The sequence below is a fragment of the Cydia fagiglandana genome, chromosome 7 (genome assembly GCF_963556715.1).
Source record: "Cydia fagiglandana chromosome 7, ilCydFagi1.1, whole genome shotgun sequence".
In the NCBI taxonomy this organism is placed as follows: Eukaryota; Metazoa; Arthropoda; class Insecta; order Lepidoptera; family Tortricidae; genus Cydia; species Cydia fagiglandana.
This window is the reverse complement of record NC_085938.1, coordinates 10,048,044-10,073,330: the sequence shown is the minus strand read 5'-3', so window position 1 is coordinate 10,073,330 and position 25,287 is coordinate 10,048,044. Positions and strand designations below refer to the sequence as shown.

The window sequence follows — 25,287 nt, the reverse complement described above, 5'->3', positions numbered from 1 at the left end:
AAAGCCGCAGCCCGCGCCGCATCAGATCATTCTAGCTAGCGACTGCCTTAGCGATAGGTACACCTCTGTCCTTTGGCTAGTCTCAAGTCTCGGTCGGGAGTTCGATAGCCACTTGCAGTCTTCTCCCTGACCTCCCTAGGTTTAGCTAGTGCCTTGGCGATAGGTTCCCGACTGTCCCTTGGCAATTTGCATCGGTAACAGGCGTGCTCAACCTTGCCGTCGGTTATTCGATTTTAAGTTAGTTAGGAAGTAACCAGTTTTGTATGAACCCATAAATGTATGCACCTATATGTATAAGTTTTCATAGTCAATAAAAGTATCGTTGACATTGGCGTTTGAGTGAAACTCCCATCTACCCTACACAAGTAATTTTTAAAAGTCGCTGAACAAATGTTGGTCAATATGAGGAGTACAACCTACAGTTTAATTTTTGCTCATATTACAGGCCAAACCCGGTATATTTCCTACATACGGCACTTCAAACATGTGTTCTATTTTCGATGCGTAAGACTGACATTCGATTATCATTTTTAAATGTCAGCCTGGTAGAGGGTTAAGGTTTTCGGCGATCAATGGGTTAACCTTTTATTGCACCATGGAAATAAAACCAAGAAATAGTTTTCACATCTTTATTGACACATGAAGCGCGAAGTCTACGCACAGTGAACCTAGGACAGCGAACTAGCCTAACGTAACAGTAGTAATCTCTGAAGGCAGTGTAAACATTGACGTTTTTTTAGCCTCCTAGTCTCAGCAGTTTGAATATTCGGTGTCAAACTTGAACCTTAGTTCGTTCATAATATGAGTCAAATTCCATTGCACAGAACTCCTGAGACTAGAATAACCGATCCCCATGAGTTTCACCGTCTAATCTCATCGCGCAGATTGCAAACTAGCGGTGTTTCGCCGGTCTAAAGAAATCTCAATATAACGTGCCTACATACCGGGCTAACGGTCTCAAACCAATATTATAGCAGTCTAGATGCTGTATCTAACCTAACTTTCATCGCTGAACACAATTAGATATTGCAATTTGAATTAGGGCCAGTTGCATCAACCACATTTAGCAGAATGATAAATTTCACTCGGCAGTGAACTTGCCATAAAATTTAGCGAACGTTTTAAACAGACGGTTTTGTGCAACCGGCTGTTATTCGTGTCGCGTTCTGTTTAGTAAAATTTTCTGGGTAAAATGTAATAAGATAGACTGGCACCTTTGGGTCTTTGAGCGTTAGGAAGTTATTTGTTAAAACGAGCTTTAGAATTTGGTCTCTCGGTCTAAAACCATTGTCGTATAATATCTAAGGACAAGCTAACGGGGCACTAAAATGGTACTAGTTCTACGGTGTTACTCACAAATTCCAGCCAATCGTGCAGTCTAACGCAACTAGTTGCGACCAATAGCGCGTGTGATGCGATCTCGTCAACCAATCGCGCTCGAGATGCGAACCCATCAACCAATCGCGTTGTAGCGGTTTCACACCGCTGTACTGGCCCCTGTCATGCCTCATTATTATTGCCCGTAAAGCCAGTCCCTAGATATCAATGTCTAAAACATAGCTGCTTTCTCATTGGTCAACAATTGTTCTCCCGGTGTGAATGCACTATAACTATAATAAAAAGGCCAATTAGTTCAAGATGATGGTTTAACCTCGGCAATAAACGCTAGACCCACCAGTTCTATTGTATATGGGGAGCGCGGTGTTATATCTGTACTTACATCAGTCAAAATTGGAATATTCCTACCACTGTTGACATGGGACTATTTACATTGTCAAAAACTTTGTTATATTTCGTGTCTAATAAAAAATATGTAACACATACGTGAATATTAAATTGTTAAAATAATCATTAAAATTATGAATGCAAAAATTGTACTATTCAGTAACTTTAATTGAGAGCATAACTATTATTTAATGAACTGACTGATTACATTTAGATCACTGGACAAAACTGATTTGATACATCAAGCGCACAAAATCTCTGTGCTACATAGTAACATTTGACTTTAAAGTTTAAGATAAAAGAAAAAACTTTCAGCACTGATCCCTTCATATAATGTTTACAGTACATCTGGTGCTCAATTACGACACCCTGTGCTATAATAAGCACATTACGTAACTACGTTGAAAAATTAAAGGGCCATATGTAGTGTAAAACGTTGTACGACACACATGCGAATAGGTAATTCGCAACTTGTGTCGATTTAAAACGCCCCCTTCGGTCGTGTTTTAAAATTCGCCACTCGTTGCGAATTTCCTATTTTTCGCACATGTATCGTAAATAACTATTTTGATTGATAACCGAATAGTAAAACGATACATGATTAAAAATATTTCGAATAGAACAGCAATCCCTTTCAGATATTAACACATGGTTTTGAAAAATACAGTTATTAGATTAACTCAAGAGTTTAGTGATTAAATTTAAGTAAGGCTAGCTACACACGATACGCGTTAATATCAGGTGAATCTCTAGGAATTGAGTATCGTGTGTGGCTGACCTTACGCGTCTATCCTAAGTAGGTACTTTAGCGACATTTAATTACACAACAATCTCTAATGCTTATTAATTATATCCTTCAAGTGTCACATTATTTCAAAACTAAGCAAGTTTTATATTTTGTTTAAAAAATTCAATATTTATTTTATGAAAGGCATTGTTTCACAGTTATTTTTCATTTTGTCGAAGCGACTGGCACGAAATAAAACGCTGTTTTAAAAAGTTGTTCTTTCTACTTTTGAAATAAAGCGCGTCAGTCGTTTTGACAGTTGGGAGGATTGTTTTTAAGGTTCTTTATGGGGCACGGTTTAGTTAAGAAAGCCTCGTTTAAGCTTTGGGTTTTTTATTGCGTTTCTTCTTGGCGTCGGAAGTTTCTGGCGTGGGCTGCTTAGCGCTAGTGTTCGGAGATACTCCTGACTTGCTGTATAGATTGTTTAGAAACTCTTCCAGGTTAGGATCATGACTGGAAACAAACGATAAGGATAATTATCAAATAGAAAGTTAAAACAGTAAAGGCATATAATGAAAACAAGATCATTACATGACATACGGATCTAGGGGAAACTTATGTAGTAAAATCTTCATCGGTGGGTGTATAGGTAACGCGTAGGGATTTATGACCGACCCTATGGATTATCAGAAAACAACGGGATATGCAAATTCTTCATTGGATGGGGGTTCTTTTTACGTCTGTTCTTTTTATAACCTGTCTTATGTAACCAGCCACGATATGACGTAAATAAATGCGTTCTATTCTTTTCTATTGGACCAGCAAGGAAACTATAGCCCAAAACCATCTCGTTAGGGGAGGTCTGTGCTCAGCAGTGGGACATATACAGGCTGATGATTATCGAAGTGGAAACTTCTTTAGCGGCGCTGAGCACTTTTTGAGGTGGTGAAAAAATGATAAACTCGGTTCAGCGTAACGCGTAACGTAACGCTGACGTCATGTAACACGGACAATGTTATTCACCAAAGAACTTTAGTCATAACGTATCATAATCAGATAAATTATTTAAAAGTGCACTTTTATATTAAGCAATAAAGCTCAATAACTTTACAATTTCTATTCGAATTTTAAACAATTAACGCTACAAATTTAAGCTCACTGGCCAGCAATTTCGGAACTAAAGTTTTTCAATAGAAAGGAGGATGGGTCAATTATACATAGTGCTGCAGACATTTTGGACTAGTCATTGAGTTTTCACTTCTGTCGGCACTCCCGGAGTGCAACCCGTTGTATTTTTCATAGTCATAGCACTTACCCAGTGGAAGGCCTTTGGTTGAGATCGGAGGCGGCGGCGGCCTTGTTCCCCAGCACGATGCGGTACTGCACCACGTGGCAGTCGGGCCTTAACTGCTTTAAGTTCTTTTTCTGCAACAAAAGGACCATAGTGAAATGAAATATTAGATACAAAAGGGGCGTGATTTTCCACAGCCGGACCTCGCCCGATTGCGCCCAGTTTACAATGGTGAAATGAACCCTTAATGTACCTCATGTACCACGTCGGAAATCTAACGTACCTCCGTAGTTTGGCAGATATATGTTTAAAACATAGAAGGCAGGATCCTATAGAAGTGGTATACGCGTACCTCCTTGACGGACAAAACATACGCAATGCGACACTATGATAGGTCGAATCTATTTGTTACCCACTATAATCCATACTAAATTTACGATGGGGAATAAAAAATATGTTAGGACTGTGACAAGGACAAACAACGCTTTCGCTGCTTCTCCTACTGAAAGATACATAAGACTATCCCGTTCGGTCATTTCCCCCACCCCTCATGGCAGATCCAGTTATATCCTAGATTCATGTTTTAAAAGGGGTCCGGCTGGGGAGTAAATTCTGCAGCCGGATCACGCTAAGGTACTCGTAAGTGTAGCTAATAGCTATGGGTGGTATTTCACCTATCCAATCTCTTTGTCCAACGTGTATTTTGTCTCACATTTTGCTTAATGAGAGAGTGAGACGCAATGACATTGGAGATGGGATACCACCCTATGGATGGGATGAATAAACGGTTTATACCTGGCAACTGGCCCACTGCGTGATCTGGTAGACAGCGCCGTCCATACACGCGTAGTACATGACGAGCAGACCCATCATGCTCGACTCCGCCCAGATGTCGCCCTGCGCAGAGTACACAAGTCAATAGGGAAGGTAACTGATTCATATTTATCAATTGAACGCTACGCATGTTATATAACGCGCGATTGTAAACCTTATCGCAATTCAAAAAGGTTGATTATACCTCTACCCATATACCCTTTCGTCAGCGAACTGATATACATGGAAGTATTCTGTCCGCTCAGTTATGACCCAACGTAAACTATTCGATTGTAGGCGGTGCTTACAAACTATTCGATTCGCAACTTTAGTTGGTCCGAGATGACAGTCAGTGACGGATGGCTAAATTGATTTATAAAAACAACGTTTTTTTGGAATTAAAAGTGTCTTCATGTGTCGTGAAGTGGTGCAGAAGTTATTTTAGTTCATACCAAGGATAGTGGAATCACTTTTCACTTGTAGTAAACAGATAACTTCAGTAAAATTTGGAATAAACATGACGATTTGTTTTCAATACTACCGTGCTAATCTAAAACGTAATAACTGCATACGACTTTCATAACAACATACGACTTTTTAAATTGCGAGGATATTAGGGATGGTGTTATGCCAAATGAAGTAGACTATTTTATTAACTTGTGCTTGGTTTAGGTATTTTCTATATAATTATAAATGTAGTAATGAATTCTTTCTTACAGATTTGTATTTTCCTTTTTTATTTCATGGAGCTGTAAAAAAACTACCTAATTATTTCAAATTAATAATCAAATTTGATATTATCATTTTACATTACTTTCCATTCAGATACCCACAAGATGCTATTCGCAGAGTACTATGGAAAAAAGCTGTCCAATTAGAGAGACATGAAATTAAGTGGACGCCTGGAAAGATATCTAGAATATGTTCTATTCATGAGATATAACTCGTGAGATAATCATACCCGGTCTTCTATATGTAGATACACTTCCACTGAATTAATTTAACAAATACACACATTATCTGAAAATGTTGGTCATTCGAATCCACCCTCTACCGTCACATATATGTAGGTTCTCTCTCAAGCCATTTCCGTCAGTAGAAAAGAGCGGCAAATTTAGAAAATGTAAGCGCGCGAACGGGTGTGTTCCCATACAAAATTTTAATTTTGCACCTTTTTCTACTGACAAACTTGCTTGACCGGCTATATACATATAAAATATTTTCATTGGAACTGAAAGTGGAGATTTATTGTGACTCCGCCTTTTCAAATATTTTTGACCCGATTCGTGTACCCATGTAAATTTTGCAGGCTGTATAGCCAGTCCGAATTCCAAGATCAAGTTTACCATACATTTACAATGGCGTACTTGATCTTAGAAAAACGGACAGACTATACCTGAATGTGACTTCGCACTGCCATACAAATTGATAATAAAATATACAAAATACTTATTAGAGTCTGGCTACTGAAATTTTACCTAAATTATTGGCGGGAAATTCAAAAAATCTTGGGCTGGTCACACTTTGCTTAGTAGGAATTATAGTTTTGATACTAGATAATATTTTTGGTATTCTGTGCACAAGTAAGGTACCTATGGAAATAAGCTAAATAAAAGTTTACGTGCACTCAAAGTCAGCTTACATAATTTCTACCACTATTTAAAGTACAGTCAACAACAAACACATATGTTTACGTTCCAATATTTAGATTTTATAGATATTTTTCAGAACTTTTAGTTTATCCGTTTTTTTATACACTTGTCCTATTTATGAGATTCAGGCATTAATAAATTCACGTACTTAATCAAAGTAATAGGCAAATGTTAGAACTAGTACTTAAAGTATCAAAATATTTATAGAGCACCAACCTCCTAATTTGTTTACATTTGGTTAGGAGTTGTAAACATTGCAGTTTTTCGTTATACAACGCTACACGTCGACTTCGCACATTGTCGTAATTATTTACGAGCTTAAATAATAGTTTGCGAACATCACTCAGTATGGAAATTATTAATATTATTAACAATAAACCCCTTATAAACCGCAAACAATTTGAATGAATGACATAAATTGACAACTCACTTTTAGCTTTTTTTTAAATCATAGACAATTGGTGATACAACAACGAAATATCTGTCAACAATTTTTGGCTAGCCAGACTCTATAGCGGAATACATTTATACAACAATGATCTATTTACTTATGTTGAGTTAGTCTGTCATTTCACAACAACATTTTAACTAGTTATCTTTTAATCTGCATTAAATTATTATACGTGTATTATTTGACTGGTTCTTCAATGTATGGCATAAACCTATCCCTGTCCAAGTCATATTCTAATCAAATATGAACCGCAAACTCTCAGCGGCCAGTACGTACAGCAAGAAGGTTATTAGCGGATTAATGTCGCTGATTGGTAGTTATTGACATTATATGCATTTCATCTACACTTAGCTATGTACCATTAGTGTAAAAAAGATGACTATTATTTTGTTTACCAGCTTTGATTACAGGCTCTGTAAACGCGTCGTCTTATTTAAATGTTGGCGTAATTTTGTATGTGTGCTAATTTGGCCCAAGAATTTGAACGGTAATGTTGCTAAAGGCGGTTTCCATACTAAATATATGCGTTCACCGCCTTTCGTTTGTTTTTTTATGGGTTTCATTTTTCGCTTCTAACTTTTTCGATGTTGGTAGGTAGTAGCTTACCTCTTTAGCGGAGTGGCGTATCTTGCACTGCACGCAGTAGCGCGCCGCGTAGCACGGCCGCTCCGTCAGCACTCGCTTGTGCCGCCGCCCGCAGTTGGTGCATCTGACGACAAACATTCACTCGAACACGCATTCGGAGCATTCCACGGGCTATCCCGTACAAACGCATTTTATTTCCTGTGTTGCGACTTTGTTTCGGCATTTAAGGCAGGCGATTATTTTATCTGTGCGTATTTTTGACCGTTTGTCATAGAAAAGGAAACTTATACCTGCAAATCTTCAGAAAATTTGCGTTTGTACGGGACAAACGGTAGACAATTTCATAGGATGCTCCTCCATTCATTGGACCAAGCGAAGCGAAAGTCTCCGATTCAGCTTGGTTAAAAATGCTTTTGTATTGTTTTATGCTTCGCGACTAAATCGCGTACACTTAAACTTTATAATTACCTCCAACGTTTCGAGGACGGCAGTGTTTTCGTGGTCTCAGAGAAAGACTGGCTAATGTTGTATCAGCAATCAGCATCTTCTAGCTGCACAAATTTTTGAACCTACCCACACTTGATTATCAACTTGAACGTTTAGCACACTAAGGATGTCTTGTCCTGCGGCGCCTGCGCGCTGACTGAACTCGCTCCACGTCTCCACGTGGCTACTCTAGCGCCTCTCGCACACGTTAACAAATGGTGTTGTGTGCAAACCCAATCTTACCTGATGTTGTGTGCACAGACATTTTTACCTGATGTTGTTGTGTGCAGACACATTCTTACCTGATAGTGTTGTGTGCAGACACATTCTTACCTGATAGTGTTGTGTGCAAACTCCATCTTGTCCTGCAACTGCGCTAATAACTGACTGAGCTCGCTCCACGCCGCTTCCACGTGGCGCGATTCTAGCGCTCGTCTTTCGTACGCTTCTCGCCGTTCCTGTAACAACACGATCACTTTAATATACATCACAGAGGCACCACGCCCTTATTACAACAACAACAACCCTCAACTCTTTAACCTTTTCACCGCCAAAGACAAGACAAAATTTGTTATTGAGATAGCACTATTCGGCTTAGGAGGGCAGTAAAGTGAACGTAATGGCGCAATCGCAGCTGGAACACCCTCAGCAGGATATGATGATGATGAATGATACTGACCGGTTCTCCTATAAGGTCGAACGCGTGCTGGAGTATCTTGAAGGCCTCCTCGGCGCCCGGCTGCTGGTTCTTGTCCGGGTGCACGAGGAACGCCTGCCGCCGGTAGTACCGCTTGATCTCCTCGTCCGTACATGTTACGATATGATGATCAATGATAATGTTATATACTGACCGGTTCTCCTATAAGGTCGAACGCGTGCTGGAGTATCTTGAAGGCCTCTTCGGCGCCCGGCTGCTGGTTCTTGTCCGGGTGCACGAGGAACGCCTGCCGCCGGTAGTACCGCTTGATCTCCTCGTCCGTGCATGTTACGATATGATGATCAATGATAATGTTATATACTGACCAGTTCTCCTATAAGGTCGAACGCGTGCTGGAGTATCTTGAAGGCCTCCTCGGCGCCCGGCTGCTGGTTCTTGTCCGGGTGCACGAGGAACGCCTGCCGCCGGTAGTACCGCTTGATCTCCTCGTCCGTGCATGTTACGATATGATGATCAATGATAATGTTATATACTGACCGGTTCTCCTATAAGGTCGAACGCGTGCTGGAGTATCTTGAAGGCCTCCTCGGCGCCCGGCTGCTGGTTCTTGTCCGGGTGCACGAGGAACGCCTGCCGCCGGTAGTACCGCTTGATCTCCTCGTCCGTGCATGTTACGCTCACGCCCAATATGCTGAAAAAAAAAAACAGCAAGGTTAAAAAGGTTTATTTTATTTTTAGTATGTATATATTTGTTGTTATAGCAGCAACAGAATATACATCATCTGTGAAAATTTCAACTGCCTAGCTATTACGGTTCATGAGATACAAGCCTGGTGACAGACAGACAGACGGACGGACGGCGGAGTCTTAGTAATAGGGTCCCGTTTTTAACGTTTGGGTACGGCTAAAAGGATCCAACTTCACTAACTACAGCTATAGATACTATGTACATTGATAATGATAATGTACATTGGTTACGTCAAAGATAATGTAATTATACACTTTTGCATTTTAATACACTGTAACAAACAATATTTGACTTCAACTTGCGTCAATAGTAGGTACTAAAGGTATTATCAACATATTATGTGCATCGATATGCCGGTCGATCAACCCGTTTGACACATAAAGATACTGAAAACTGGTATTTAAATGTTTAATAATAAAACTAATGCACCTGTACAAGTATCACCAAGCCTGTTGCTGATGTCAATACAAAAACAATAATACTAAAGTCACCTGCTCATATGAGTACCGTAAAATGGGATGAGTAGGGTCAAAACTGAAATTCAAACCTCGATAACATTTTATTTTTACATATGAAAACTGAATGGTGTATATAATAAGTGTTCCGGACGTTTGTATTTCAGTTTTTATTTTATTTTGGGTAGTTCCATTTCATAACTGACGATAAAGAGGAAAACCCACCTCGCCCCGTAATGCCTCGTATTTGGGGTGAGAGGGGTTTTCATGCAAAGGTGATGTTGGAAGATTGTTGGATCGATTTCTTTTTATTTTAAATTGGAATACATTATTTTTGTAGCAGTAGCCTTGAAATCCCTTCTCACCCCCCTCTCAAACCTTCTCTCCCCATTCATAACCCACCTCTCCCCGCGAAACCTACTCACCCCGTTTTACGGTAGGTAACGAGTTTGGCTGGTCACAACCCAAAGGATATTTGATATGCCAAAAATGTTAATCGCCTTTGAGTACTAGTACTACTAGTGCCTATATGTCAATTCGTGAGATTTTAGAATGCCAAGCACTTGCTCCCCAATGAGTCGTGGCAAAATGCCGGAATGATGCGGGATGCTAGGATGATGACGATGGGAAAAATAGCATAGGAGGTAATTCTTGATAAATAAAATAAAATGATACTAGATAAATAACAGCTCATGTTTCGAGGTGTGCGTAAACAACTACGACACAGTTTATTTATATTATTGCAGCTGCATAAGACTAAATATTTTTTCACCACAGCAGCTCGGAAAGGTTTATTGCACTTCAAACACCTCACATGTGAATAAAGGCAAAGTAATCAAATGCAAATTTTGAGTTTCTTTCTTATGTTTGCTGGTAGAATTGACTTTTAAATGATGATTTTGGATGATATATATTTAATAACATTCATTTGGATTTGATTTTGTTTGATATTTTACATTTAAGGTGGTTCGCCTAGGTTACTCAAAACTTAACTCTCGCTAGATGGCACCACTTTTGCAAAATTTCAGGTTTTATTTTTTTGTGAAATGGTCATGGTATTTGTATACTTAAAAGTATGTTTCGCGCACTCTTTAAATAAATATTGAACTATTAAAATAAACATTGAATACTTCATTGTGCAAAAACCACCTTTTTAATTCGACGGAGTGTTGCTGTCATGCTTTTTCCTACTATTACTCACACATGCAAACAGTGTTTCCGTGATCCTTGTAGTAGACAATTTCACACAACGTAAGTATGTTGCAATAGCGTAACGGTATGTTCGTGGAAATACGTGCAAGAGGATTGGGGTTCAAGACTGGTGCGAGTAGGTGTAATTTCTTTTTGTTTCTCCTTTGTGTTATCTTACCTTTAAACGAGCAATTATTATACATATATATGTTACTGTAAAAGCCCGAAGTACGGCAAAACCTAGGATTTACCGGTAAAACCTAGGTTTTACCGATGCCGATCGGTAAAAGCCCGAAATGTTAAATCTTACTAGTTTACTTCGGGCTTTTACCAACACCGATATGGTAAATCCTAGGTCTTACCACGGCGACCGATAAGTTTGAATCATGCACTGATTCTTGAGATTATTAGATGAAAAGTAGGTAGGTTTGGATCTCCCGGTTCTGCTGAAGGTGAAAGAGAACTCTACTAGCCTGCATCGTGGCCAGGCACCCAGGTTTAGGTATAGTTAACTTTAAAACCGAATCTGCAGCTGGCCACTGTATTGGGTAATAGAAACGCGTTCCGTATGTGTTTCGCTTTCCAGATGACCAGGGTGCCTAGCCAAGATGCCAATGGTTTACGCTCCGTAGCGACTGAAGCGCAGCCGTGTCTGTCGCATTAATATGGCAGAGTGATAGAGAGAGGTATTACCCTAACGTTCGCTACGGAGCGAACGACTGGCATCATGGCTAGGCACACAGATTTAAACGCTTTTTAAAAATCAAAAACTATTACTTATGAAAGCAGAAGAATATAAATGATCGTATTTGATTTATAATTGTTACCTATTTGCCGTAACTTATTTTTAAAATGTGTTTTTCAATTAAAAGACACGTCAAGATTGTTTACCTTATTTCTAATGCTAAAAAAAACAAACTATAGTAATAATTTTATTTTTCATTCATAGACAAAATCCATTATTTTTAACCACAGGAAATTTTATACATTTCTTTTTTATTGCAGTGAGGATGTCCTGATTGTAAAAATAAGAGAGATTAGGTAGAGTATAATTTCTAATTTTCTTTGTCAAAAATAAACGAATACGTGTAGCCCATACTTAATCAATCGATTTATGATAATAAGAAAAATTAAATAAAAATAAAAAAACAATACGAAATTTACATGTAACAAAAATACAAAAAGTTATGTTCCAGCATACAATGACTGGGGATCGAACCGGGAATCTTCCGTTTGTAAGCAAAAAAGCGACTGTTTGCATAACACGCCATAATAGTTCTTAGCTAAGCTGACGAACTTCGGGTACTTATTCTCGCTTAGGTCAAATATCAGTGTCAACAAAATTGCACTAAACATGACGGCATTCCAAATTCGAGCCGTGGTCAGCCCGGCAACGTCGGAATTGGTATGGCAACGTCGCAAATGTATCTGTACACGACATTTGTGACACACACATACGTAAAATTGATGAAAAGTTAACTATGATTTTTGCATGATTTCTGTATGAAACATTGTTTTCCTGTTAATTTCGCGCAAACGAATATCCGAAAGAAGATAAATGCGGAAATATTTATGTACTAAGAGTGTGTAGTTACTTAATGAGCTTTGATTGAATTTTGTATGAAAATCGAACCACCTTAATATTTGCTTCAGGTTGGTGTAGTGAAAAATTTTGTGTTTCACTCGGGGGCAAATTTTGTTTAACCCTTGGGCTTTGAAGCCCTCGCAACGCTCAAGATTTCATTTTTCGAACCACTCGCTTGGAATCTTTCGCTTGCTCGGGTATCACTATTAGCACGAGCGGTTAAACAACAATTTTGCCCCCTTGTAAAACAAATAGCTATCAATATGCACCTATGTTGGTGTATCTTCTTCAACCTAGCGTTTTCCGGCCTAGCGCCTACGGCTGTACAAATATGCTTCGTAAATATCACTATAATTGCATAGTCAGACGCTAACAGGATTCTGTTTATCGTATGAGGTATTTTTTTCAGTGTAATGCATCTGAACTAGTGTCAACAAATAAAACTATATTTATTGCTGATGTCAATAAAATAATACATAAGACATATCACCTGTTCATACAAAAAAGGTGACGATGAAGAAGAACCAACAACACAACACAATGTATAATGACATCATATAATAATAGTCTTCATATAATAATAATAGCGACCCGCCCCGGCTTCGCACGGGTTAACAAATTATACACCTAAACCTTCCTCAAGAATCACTCTATTGATAGTTGAAAACCGCATGAAAATCCGTTAAGTCGTTTTTGAGTTTATCGTGAACAAACAAAAACACACAAATGCGGCGGGGACTTTGTTTTATAAGGTGTAGTGTTAGTGATGATGGCTGTCTTAGCTGTCTATAATGAGTTTCTAGAAATTATTTTGGTACTCAAATTACTCTAGTATCAATAAACTGTTATTATAACTACATGCTACTAATGTATACCGATAGTACAGTCCACATAATATGATCAGCTTGCTTTATCCGATATACATTCTAGTAGAGGTATATAATTTCCCGTGAACAAACCATTGAGATAGTGTAGCAACGCATTACCAAATCGCAAGGCTCACCTGTACGGATCTTTCCCCTTGCAGGCCAACAGCCGTTTCATTGCCTCCTCGCCCGTCGCCGGCAGTGGTATATTCGAGTTGAGCTTGCTCGAGTCGCTATCAACCTCGACGTCTGCAAAAAATTGGTGCGTGTGAATATTGAGAGGTATGTAAGATAGTAATCAGAAATGCATTGTTATTGTGGATTGACATGTGTGAAGGTTCCGTCACACAGGCGAGTTTTTCGATCGAGGCGTGAGCGTTTTATATGTAAAAGCGCTACTCACGCCGCGCCCGGAAAACGCGCCTGTGTGACGAAGCCTTTAATGACAATTTTTTTCTATACATACTGACGTGTCGTCGGAATGTTTCTAATATTATTGCAAAATTTCGACATTGAAAATTTTCGGAAAATTCTCACATTTTTGTATGCGGATCGTAATTTTCCGATTATAGAGGTTTCCCCCCTTTATGCAGCTCCCAATTAACCAGGTTTCATTGTAAGAGTATCCATTTATGTTACCAAATATCAAAATAAATAGGTACTTATGTAAAATCTAACGCAGAAAAACTACACCAGATATACGAAAAACATGCGTTTGTACTAAAAAACGAAAATTCCCCCGATCTTTTAAGTTGTAAGGATAGGGTGCCAATTACCTTTCTTAAACCATTTAATTTTCCTCCAAAAGCCGAATCTGGTGTGTCCGAATTTTCTATCAATGTATACCAGGTACTTGTTGCCACCGATCTTGTAAAGCCACTCTTTGCTGCTCCGCCACACCGCTTGGGAACTCACGTAGGTTTGCGTGAACATCGAGGTACAACTGCGAAAGGTAAACAACAGAAAGTTATGTTGTGTATTAAGTATTATTTTGATCCTGACTGTACCTACAGATGGTACAAGCTAATGACAAAATACTTGTTTCTGCATTGTTGAGTGGACAATTACTATCAGGGGTCAATAACTACATGTACCTATAGTTCGTTTTTTAGGGTTCCGTACCCAAAGGGTAAAACGGGACCCTATTACTAAGACTTCGCTGTCCGTCCGTCCGTCCGTCCGTCCGTCCGTCTGTCACCAGGCTGTATCTCACGAACCGTGATAGCTAGACAGTTGAAATTTTCACAGATGATGTATTTCTGTTGCCGCTATAACAACAAATACTAAAAACAGAATAAAATAAAGATTTAAATGGGGCTCCCATACAACAAACGTGATTTTTGACCAAAGTTAAGCAACGTCGGGAGGGGTCAGTACTTGGATGGGTGACCGTTTTCTTTTTGCTTTTTTTGTTTTTTTTTTTGCATTATGGTACGGAACCCTTCGTGCGCGAGTCCGACTCGCATTTGCCCGGTTTTTTAGCATTAGAAATAAGGTAAACAATCTTGATGTGGCTTTTAATTGAAAAACACATTTTAAAAATAAGTAATGGCAAATATGTAACAATTATGAACCTAATACGATCATTTATATTCTTCTGCTTTCATAAGTAATAGTTATTGTTTTTAAAAAGCGTTTTTCAATTAAAAGACATGTCAAGATCGCTTACCTTCTTTGAAGTTCTTTCTAATGCTATGTTAATGTTTATGTTCATTTGTACAGTCGACTTCAAAGATATGTTTACACTTTTGCACCTTACTCTCTTGTTATAAGGCGAAAAATGAAAACATATCTTTGACGTTCACTGTATATGGGCGTCCGCTAGCTGGCGCGGGTGCACGGAGCGGGAGAACACACGCGATTGTACAGTCGCCATCAGATATATCGGAGCGGCCAAGGTGTTCACAATATCTGAGCACGCACTCTAACGCCTGGACAATAGAGGCGTGTTCAGATATTTGTGAGCACCTTGGCCGCTCTGATATATTTGATGGCGATTGTACATAAAATCCGTTGCTGAGCCAGTAAAGCTCGGTTTCTCCTAGGATAGCGGTGCCTCCATATAGCGGCCGTCTCCATACAAAATAATACGGCTAAATATGGATGTCATAGTATTTTCTATGGAGACGGCCGCTGTATGACAGCACCGCTATCCTTTAGAAACCAGAGCTTTACTGTTCCTCATATTATTTTACGTTAACCCGCTCCGTGCAACCGCGTAGTTAGCGGACGCCCTAAAAATATTTTTTTTTTTACATTTTTTATAGCTAATCCGTCACGGTCTGACTCCCAGGGCCCTAAGCAATGATCTCGCTATTTATTACGGTTCAAAAGATACAGTCCAGATCAAAGATTATATAATAAGGGAGATTATATAAGTAGGCTTCAAAACGTTTTTTTGCAATACCTACTCTTTTTGATTATTTGTTTTGTTTCCGCTACCCAAAGGTCGACTAGGGTTCCATTACCCAAAGGGTAAAAACGGGACCCTATTACAAAGACTCCGCTGTCCGTCTGTCTGTCACCACGCTGTAACTCGAGAACCGTGATAGCCAAACAGTTGAAATTTTCACAGATTTCTGTTGCCGCTATAACAACAAATACTAAAAACAAAATAAAATAAATATTTAAGTGGGGCTTCCATACAACAAACGTGATTTTTTTGTCGTTTTTTGCGTAATAGTATGGAACCCTTCGTGCGCGAGTCTGACTCGCCCTTTGCCTGGTTTTCAAGCTGTATATTTTACTGAGGTGTGCCATAAAGAGTATTCTATCTATGTATCTACCCTATACTAACAAAGTTGCATGTAAATCAATTTTTATATTCTTATAATGGCTATTGCTTGAGGAATGCAAAGAGTGAAGAAACATAATCTAGTAGTAAAATCTAAACCTAATAATAGTAGTTGCATAATTTCAGTTTCCGTAAGTTTGTGTAAGAACTGTTTACTCAGTATAAGGTATATGTCGGTAGCCAATCGTAAGATTCTTCTTTCTTCGGGCATCTGAAGTCTGAAGCAACCTAACGAACCTATCATACCTATTGGCACAGAATAAATAATAGTACTAGGTACAGAAGACTCACTCTCTAACAAAACGCGTCTGTTACGATCAGGACAGATATGGCCGCTAGGTGGCGACAGCGCCACGCGCGGCTTATGGCAAACCCCAAAATTGGGGTTGAGCGGATGTCCTTTTAGCTACCTGTAGCAAAGCGACGAAATCGCGGAGTGAGACACGCCTGCTATTGGTTTAATGTGACTATCGGCTAAACATTACCTATGATATGAATAGCTAATATACTTAATCCTATAGCTGTCCGGATGCCTATAAAAAGGTCACACATTTTATTCTATTTTGTTCCTTTATTTTGACAAATGAAAATTGCATTTAACTTTGTTTTGATGTCTGGACGGCTAGAGGATATGCAATAGCATTTGGATTCCCTGAAGAAAATTATATGAAACTTGCACATTACTGTTAAGCTCTGGTTTCCTAGGATAGCGGTCCCGTCATATAGCAGTCGTCTCCATGGAAAACACTAGTACATCCATATTTAGCTGTATTATTTTGTATGGAGATAGCCGCTATATGACGGCTCAGAACAGAACTTTACACATAACAAGTCAAATAAATGAATACTTACAGATCAAACAACAAGTGAGCACTCATTCTGCATATATCTGACAGCAGGTAGAAGAACCATACAATCGCCTTCCAGGTGGCCTCTCCCCAATGCTCCAGGTAGTTCTGAGCCAGGCCTAAATACCCAGGCTTGTTCCTCTTAAACTTAGTCTGGGTGGTTTTCTTTTTATCCTGTACCGGCTTTGCCATTTTGTGGTTAATCCGAGCTTCTTTTTTCTTCCGAGTCTTGGCACTGTCAGTCTGGTTATCTTGAAAGACAAACTGAGACTGTTCTTCTTCATCAGCTTGGAAATCACCCTCTGCTGTGGCATTCTTGTCAGAATTTTTAGCCCTATCGTTAACTTTTCTGTCTTTCTTCGGTTTTTCTTGGTTTTGAATGAAAACAAATTGACTTTCACTGCCTTCAGTGTAGCTGATATCTTCTTCATTAGTGATATCATCAAGAGAGGACCATTTACGAGATATATTATTACGCTTATTCTTGGATTTTTTACTGGGTTTTTGACGCTTTTCAATGTCTTCATTATTTATATCTCCGGACTCACTGCCGGAAGATATAGTGTTTGCTTGCTGTTTTTTCTCTTTTTGCTTACTCTCATCAGTATGTTTCGGGTTTGACGGTTTATCAGGCTTGGAGCTGTTCTTGTTGCTGGAAGTCTTAATTTCTATATTATTTTGGGGTTTAACCTTAGTAGCATCTGGTTGGGTATTATTCTTGTTTTTAGCTAACACATCAGAATATGTTGGACGCATTGGTTTCACCTCGGCCACAATGCGTTTTTTGTTACTTGTGTCTGCTAAAGGACTGTTTTCATTTCTTTTTGGAGAATTCTCAGGCTTTATTTGACTTATTGGAGATTCCATTGGCTTTTTTGGAAGAACATTAGGTGGCACATCAGGATGGGTCAGCGGGTAATTTTGTCCAAAAGGAGAATAAGTACCAGAGGAATTAGGCTCCCAGTTTCCTAAAACCTCCTTCAAGAAGTTGGAGGTAGGCATGGCAGAGGTTTGATTGTTGAGGTTTTCTTGTATGTAATTATTGTGGGCGGTAGTGGTTGGTGCTTGCATCTGAACATTGTTATTGTTGATGGAGTACTCCTGGTTTGGAGTAAACATTGGGGGCTGCTGAGGAGCCTGCAGAGGCATTTCACGCAGGCCCTGATTGTGGTTGAATAACTCGTACTGGCCGGACATGGGGAAGTATAGTTGTTGAGTATTTTCGTCATAAAAGAACCTAACTACTTGCCCATTGGCTAATTTAAGCATGGCGGTTCCATAATTCTGATTGTTAGCGCGAGCTGCATTGGGCATGTTGTTAAGCAACATGTTTTCATCTTGGCTGGCCCCGGTTTCACCCGCCTGCACGTTGTAAGGATGCTTGTTCATATAAACATCGTTCGTGAAATCGCCGTTAGCGTACATACTGTTATCATTCATTGTAGGCGTGTTGGATGAAAGCGGCACTGGTTTTCTTTCATTTAACATTCCAGGTGCACAGCTTTCAGCTGTTTCTGCACGGTAATTCCAAGCGTTGTGCTGCATGTCATTGTATCGCGGATCATCCTTCGGCGACCTTGTCATTTTTGGTTATATCTCACTGGGCACACGCGCTATTAAAACTTATAGAGTCAATGTAAAACTAACACACTACACTGGTGGATTTAGCATTTTTAACTGTTCTGTAAGCTGAATTAGAAATTATTTAGATATAACGTGGAATATTTATTGACGATTTGACGCTCTTCATTTTTTTTTATTTTGACACATTGTAAGATGCGTTCTGGCGTTCTGATTCTCGACCAAAGAATATAATACTTTCTCGACCGCCAAACGACAGTTTATAAAAAAATATTTATATTTTTATTCATTACAAACTAATATTTATAAAAAATATTTAAAATTATAGTGTAAAGCGCGTTTTTAATATATTTGTATTAATTTTACATAATATATTTACATATCTACGTACAGTTTCGATACGAAATGAAGTTCCGTTCCGTTACACGCAGCGTGGCAAACGAATACAAAACAGACTTTCGAAAGGATAAAAAGTGACGTTCCACGAAAAAAGGTACCTTTTGGCGACTGGCGCTTACGTCGCATAGCGCTGCAATGATATTGGAGCGGCGTTAATAATAGCGTAAGCGCCAACCGCCATAAGGTACCTTTACCCGTGGGACGTCACAAATAATCCTTAGGGGTGTTGCTGTTTGTACAGTCAACTGTAAAAATATGGGTGTAGCCAACTTATTCAAAAATATGTCCCATAGTTGTGAATTCGCTGACATAAGAGCTTATTACATACACATATTTAACATACACATACACACATATATGTATGTTAAATATGGCCTGGCTCAGGACATATTTTTGAGATGATTTGTGCACCCATATTTTTACAGTTGACTGTACCTAGTTTTATATATACATATAAATGACTGTGACATAAGGACAGACGGACGGACAAGTGGACATAACGAAAGGGTTTGGCTATTGAACCCGAAAAACGAACTACGTGAAAAACTCCTTTTACGATTGAATAGCAAGAAGTTTGTATCGTCAAGATTGCTACTTTGATTTCATAGACACGAAGGCATTGTTGTGTCAGTAAAACAAAAAACCCTAAAAGCGAGATGCTATCGAGCCTTCCTTAATAAAAAAGCGGCCAAGTGCGAGTCGGACTCGCCCATGAAGGGTTCCGTAACAGCAAGTAACATAATACAATAGGCTACATTCCTACTAGTCAAAACAGCTTCTTTTTTAGAACTGTCAAAACGATTTTCTAATATGGAATTTATATGAAAACGAATGTAGTGACGTCACGGTAAACTCACCTACTTTTTATATTTCAATCTGATTTATTAAATACAAATTGTGTTTAAAAATAGCTGCTATCTATGTTTTACTAATAATTATCTGGTGCTTTATTTCGTGCACGGTTTGAAATAATTTATTTTAAGTACAGGAAACATCCCTATTGCGGTTTACAATTTATGACGTTTAAAAAAAACTAGTTACTAGATCTCGTTCAAACCAATTTTCGGTGGAAGTCTGCCCATTTTATCATCATTCTCTTATGTTAGAAGTTACAGGGGACACACACACATTTTACCACTTTGGTAAAATGTGTGTGTGTAGGTAAAAATCTTAATGCGGTTCACAGAATACATCTACTTACCAAGTTTCAACAGTATAGTTCTTTTATAGTTTAGGAAAAAAGTGGCTGTGACATACACGGACAGACAGACAGACGGACAGACATGACGAATCCATAAGGGTTCCGTTTTTTTACCATTTGGCTACGGAACCCTAAAAAAAATCCATTTTTAAATAGAGTCTGTGCGGAAAGAACAGCCTCGAATCTAGGTATTTGTATTTATTTGACCTGGCTGGTGACTGCAATTCAAGTTCGCACTGCCATAATTATTATACAAATGTTGCATATCATATATAATAAGACCATTTTCGTCCAGGAGACTTACAATTAGAACAAGGTTCAACGCATTCCGCGTTTTAATAAAAGTACAAGTTACAACTTTTCTCTTTGTCTGTCTTTCTAAAAACTTTTTCTAGAAAGAGAGGCAAGGGCAGCCACATGTAGATAGGGTAGGCAACTTGTAGCTGTATAAATTCCATGGTATTGTAGTGAAGTAGGTTATGGGACGGGTTTAGGTATCTGAAAGAGCGCTGTTACTGTAACTACATATAATACTGTACTTACCGATATGTCCGATACTGTTACCGATAGTCATACATTCGATGAGAACGGTTGAGGATAAAATGAAAAGGATTTAACATTTAAATAATAGGTACCTAATATTCTGTCAAGCAATTTACATCAGTAGAAAAGAGCGGCAAGAAATGGAGGCGCGAAGGGTTATCGTCCCATATAAAATTTTAATTTCGCGCCTTTTTCTACACAAACTTGTTTGACCGGCTTATATAAGTAAGAAAATATTTCAGAAACTTCTTAGACGTCATTGATAACATGGTTTTAATATGTTCATGTAATGAGGAATACATGAAATTTCTTTATCTTACAAATCTTGTGTTCATGAGCATAGTATCTATATAAATGTAAATTATTTGCTACTTAGCGTCTGCTCGCAACTTCATTTGCTTAGAATTAGTATTTCAATAGTAAATTCCACCCTGTTTTCATCGCTTTGAGGGACGATTTAAAAAAAATTTATAATTATGTCCTTCCCCTAGCCCTAGTCTCAAACTAGTCCATATTAGTATTGAGATGAAATCTAGTATGGAGTCCACAAGAGGGGTGATTTTCGCAATAAAAATTATACCACAAAACAGATAGGTACAGAAATCAATCTACATACAAAGCGCGCTCGAGCAACGCACACATAGACACTGCTCACGGACACGATATCTCGGACCAATTCGGACCTGTGCGAGCGCGAGTGCTATCCGCTTGAGACACGCGTCTGTGAACTTTTTTGTGCAATAATGGAGAAACAAAACAAAAAGTTATTATAACTGTACAGTGGACGGTTGTTTAAATTCAACATTAAACGGTGAATTGTTGTTTTTTAAGCTACCAGTGGTTTCAGAGAGAATGCGTATGCGAATTTATTACATTGTACATGAGAATGCGAATTTATTACACTTAAAAATATAATAATCGTGTATTTCGCCAATCTCGGAATCATCGCAAGATATTTTCTGTGGCAAATTTGTAATATAACAAGGACATTAAAATTAAAATACCTATTTGAGTTATTAATGTTATTATTAATTTATATTTCCATTCTTCCCGTTTCATCCTCAACAATAAATCGAACAACTAAATACGAGATACGATATGATAGATACGAGTGCCACTACCACGATAGTTTTTTGTGCATAAGTCATAGTTCGCAACAATCGCAACCCTAGAGCGACCGCCGAGCGTAGGTATGAAAAGTAAAGTACATACATGTGATTGACTTCTGTACTTATCTATTTTGTGATTATACTATGTATATCTTCATACTAAATTTCGTCCCAATCAGTTCAGCAGTGCGTAAAGAGGTAACATACAGATAGACTGAAAGAGGATAGACTTACTTTCACATTTATTTTCTTATTTTAAAGTAGGGATTTAATAAAACATATTTTTTGTTTCAGATTAAGTGTAATTGTGTTGCTGACTCCTCATCTTCATTGATGTCTATATTGTAGAGTCCGTATTAAAAATGTACAAGGGAGCTAATTCTTTCGTTTTACGGCTGATACTATTGGGTGTGGTACTCGCTGCTAATGCTGTACATTTTGAAGACGTTGCATCTCAACAGACGGTTTTGTTCGCAGAGAGGACTGGGGTAAGAATGAGCACTGATGTATTTCCGAAAATATCTTTCCTTTGTATACATACATACCTACCTACAAAAATGTTAACACGAATAAAAAATACATCGTAAGTTAGTAAGGAAAATTTTAAAACCCCTAACGCAAATAAATATGTATACCCATTTGTGGTGGGACAATTATTGTACAGAAATCGATCTAGTCTCCCTGAGCCAGTAAGCTCGATAAGAGAAAAAAATACTTCACCGAGCTTTATTCTATACTCTCTTCTTCTTCTACCTCGCGTTATCCCGGCCTTTGCCAGGGTCCGCTTTCCTACTTGCTTTCCTCCACTTTGCTCCAGCTTTATTCTATACTATGCCATAGAATTGGCAACGAGCGTTTATTGTCTAATCAATCAAATCAATCTAATCGCATTACTTTAAAGTTACACTTACACTCCTGGGCGGGCCCTGGGCCCTGTAGTAGGTACTTACTTAAATGGCCAACGAACAAATATAACAATTCGGAATTTTTGTATTTATCACTTTCCTTTTTTTTCCACTCGTTCATTATTTTTATATCGTATACTTTCAGGGTCCCATAGGGATTTTGACCACAGCAAATGGAGCTCCCGTAGAATTTAAGGACGCCAACGTATCACTCAATCGTAGAGTAATTTTCAACGAGTATTTGATGGAGTCTATAACGCATCTCAACCGTCAGAAAATTGTGGAGCGTACCGTGCACGCCAAGGGTGCTGGTGCTTTTGGATATTTCGAGGTTAGTATATAGGTATTTGTTTATTTATGTTTGTTAGAAAAATTCGGTAATTGACAAATTATTTTATCACTTTTCAGGTCACCCACGACATAACAAATATCTGCAAGGCAAAATTCCTAAATAAAATCGGTAAAAGAACACCGATTGCCGTCAGATTTTCTTTAGTAGTTCCCAACTTGGGGGCTCCGGATACGTTCAGAGACGGGCGTGGCTTCGCTATCAAATTCTACACGGAGGACGGTAATTTTGATTTGGTGGGCCTGAGTACCCCTGTATTTCCCTACAAAGACCCTCTCTTCTTTCCGACATTCGCAAACGCTCAAGGCAAGAATCCCTCTACAAATTTGTACGACTCGAACATGCTATGGGATTACATAACTTTACGTCCAGAATCAATACACTTCTTCATGTACAAATTTGGAGACAGTGGCATACCAAACGGTTACAGGCATATGCCGGGGTTTAGCGTCCATACGTACCAAGTAACCAACGAACAAGGTGAATCCCATTTCCTTAGATTCCATATATTACCTGATCAAGGACAGCGTTTCTTGACTTCTAAAGATGGTATGAAGATAAGTGGAATTGATCCAGACGCCTTTATAAAAGACTTGTATAATGCTATTGAAAATAGAGACTATCCTAGCTGGCAAGTCCTAGTTCAGGTGCTGAGTTTAGAGCAGGTTAAACATGCTGATTTTGATGTGTTTGACGTGACGAAGGCGCTGCCTGCAGACAAGTATCCACTGCAACCCCTAGGCCGTCTGGTACTTGACAGAAACCCTGTGAATTTCTTTGCGGAGATCGAACAAATTGCTATGTGTCCCAATCATCTGGTCCCAGGTATTCTTGGCGCTCCGGATAAAATATTTGAAGCGCGTCGGTTGTCATATCGCGACGCTCAATATTATAGGCTGGGGGCAAATTTCCAGAACATAGCCGTTAATTGTCCTTTGAGACAAGCTCTTACTTACAACAATGGTGGCCATGCGCCACTGAAAATAACTGATAGACCAACTTACTGGCCTAACACATACAATGGCCCTGTGCCTTACGTGGATCCCAAAACATCTGAAGTTGCGCAAATAGTTCAAGATACGTCGTTAAACTTCGACCAGGCGTCACACCTCTACCAATACGAGATGACTGAAGACGCAAGAAAACGTTTGATTAGTAATATTGTTTATAGCCTTGCACCTGCTGACCATAGGATTCAGGATCGAGCTATCAAGTGGTTCAAGGCCATAAATACAGATTTTGGGAGTAGAGTGGAGCGAGGTCTAGCGAAGGAGAAGAATATTAATAATCGGTAATTATTATTACTATTGTAAATCATCTATGTTTAGTTATAGTGTCGTGTCTATGTTTATTCATACCTATTTATAATATGTGTCTATGTTTAGTTATAGTGTCGTGATATTACAATTTAAATGTCATGGGTTGAGGTACTTGGGAAAACCATTGAATGGGGGCAATGAGGGCCTGTGTTTACGGCGTTTCGCTCAATTTCGGGCCCCTCTCGGGCCAGGTCGAGGCTAGTAGCATTTTGCCCGCTTTGTCACCCTATTATGTAGGTAGTTACGCTAATGTAAAATATATATATATATATATATATATATATTACGATAAACAGCCCTATAATGGACGTGACATCAACAATGAAACATAAACCACAAAACTTGTAAAATAAGTATTTTAATATCAGGTTTTAACACAGGCAACATTTTACCATAAATAAGAGTAATAAGTATTTGTATGCAGTTTTATTTCCGGTATAAATGCTGCAGGTCTTTACCCTATAATCCCTAGAGGTATCACTGGACTTTAAACATATAGCCAACTTGCCACTTTTGTTTCCACATCTACCCTCGAGTACGCAGCTCTCGCGGGTCAACTCTGGACGGCACAAAGGCAAGCCAGAGGCAGAGAGCCCAGGCCCCGTAGCCAACATGCCAAAATGCGCTGGAAGAGTGATAGAGAGAAACAAAGCGATTCGACGGCGAAGCGCAAGCGATCGTCACCTTGGCTAGGCCGCCAACCACTTATCGGGTGACAGAACTCCCCAAGAGGACTCGGGTACGTGGGGTCACGACTTCCCAACAGCTCACGGTGAGCTGCACCACAAGGTACCCTGCATATCTGCGTACCTTGTCAAACATAATAAACACTGTATGGTTTGTGACAGGTAGCGCTAGTATTTGATTGTTGTTATAATAATTCATACGCGGGTCAGGTTACGGTTACACGACACCCCGTGGGAGGCCGCCCGGTGAGTCATATTCCATACATATCTACTGAATAAACTCGAATAGTGGGTTATAAAACTTATAAATTAAAATCGTA

The 25,287-nt window shown here is 38.9% G+C and overlaps 2 protein-coding genes across 2 annotated transcripts; one reads left to right on the top strand and one right to left on the bottom strand.

Annotated features, from left to right (window-relative positions):
• Nucleotides 1-615: 615 nt before the first annotated feature.
• Nucleotides 616-18,653, bottom strand: LOC134665863 (dnaJ homolog dnj-5). The gene is made up of 9 exons (XM_063522896.1): nucleotides 16,880-18,653; nucleotides 14,010-14,176; nucleotides 13,371-13,482; nucleotides 8,926-9,079; nucleotides 8,064-8,188; nucleotides 7,266-7,368; nucleotides 4,539-4,640; nucleotides 3,768-3,877; nucleotides 616-2,965 (listed from the first exon to the last, which is right to left on the bottom strand). The coding sequence occupies exons 1-9, from the start codon at nucleotides 18,457-18,459 to the stop codon at nucleotides 2,830-2,832; spliced, it is 2,589 nt and encodes an 862-aa protein (XP_063378966.1). The 5' UTR covers nucleotides 18,460-18,653; the 3' UTR covers nucleotides 616-2,829.
• A 3,402-nt stretch (nucleotides 18,654-22,055) lies between these two features.
• LOC134666313 (catalase-like) lies at nucleotides 22,056-24,398 on the top strand. Its single transcript, XM_063523461.1, has 3 exons — nucleotides 22,056-22,196; nucleotides 22,759-22,944; nucleotides 23,022-24,398. Exons 1-3 carry the CDS (start codon nucleotides 22,071-22,073, stop codon nucleotides 24,255-24,257), a joined length of 1,548 nt encoding a protein of 515 aa, XP_063379531.1. The 5' UTR covers nucleotides 22,056-22,070; the 3' UTR covers nucleotides 24,258-24,398.
• The last annotated feature ends 889 nt before the right edge of the window (nucleotides 24,399-25,287 follow it).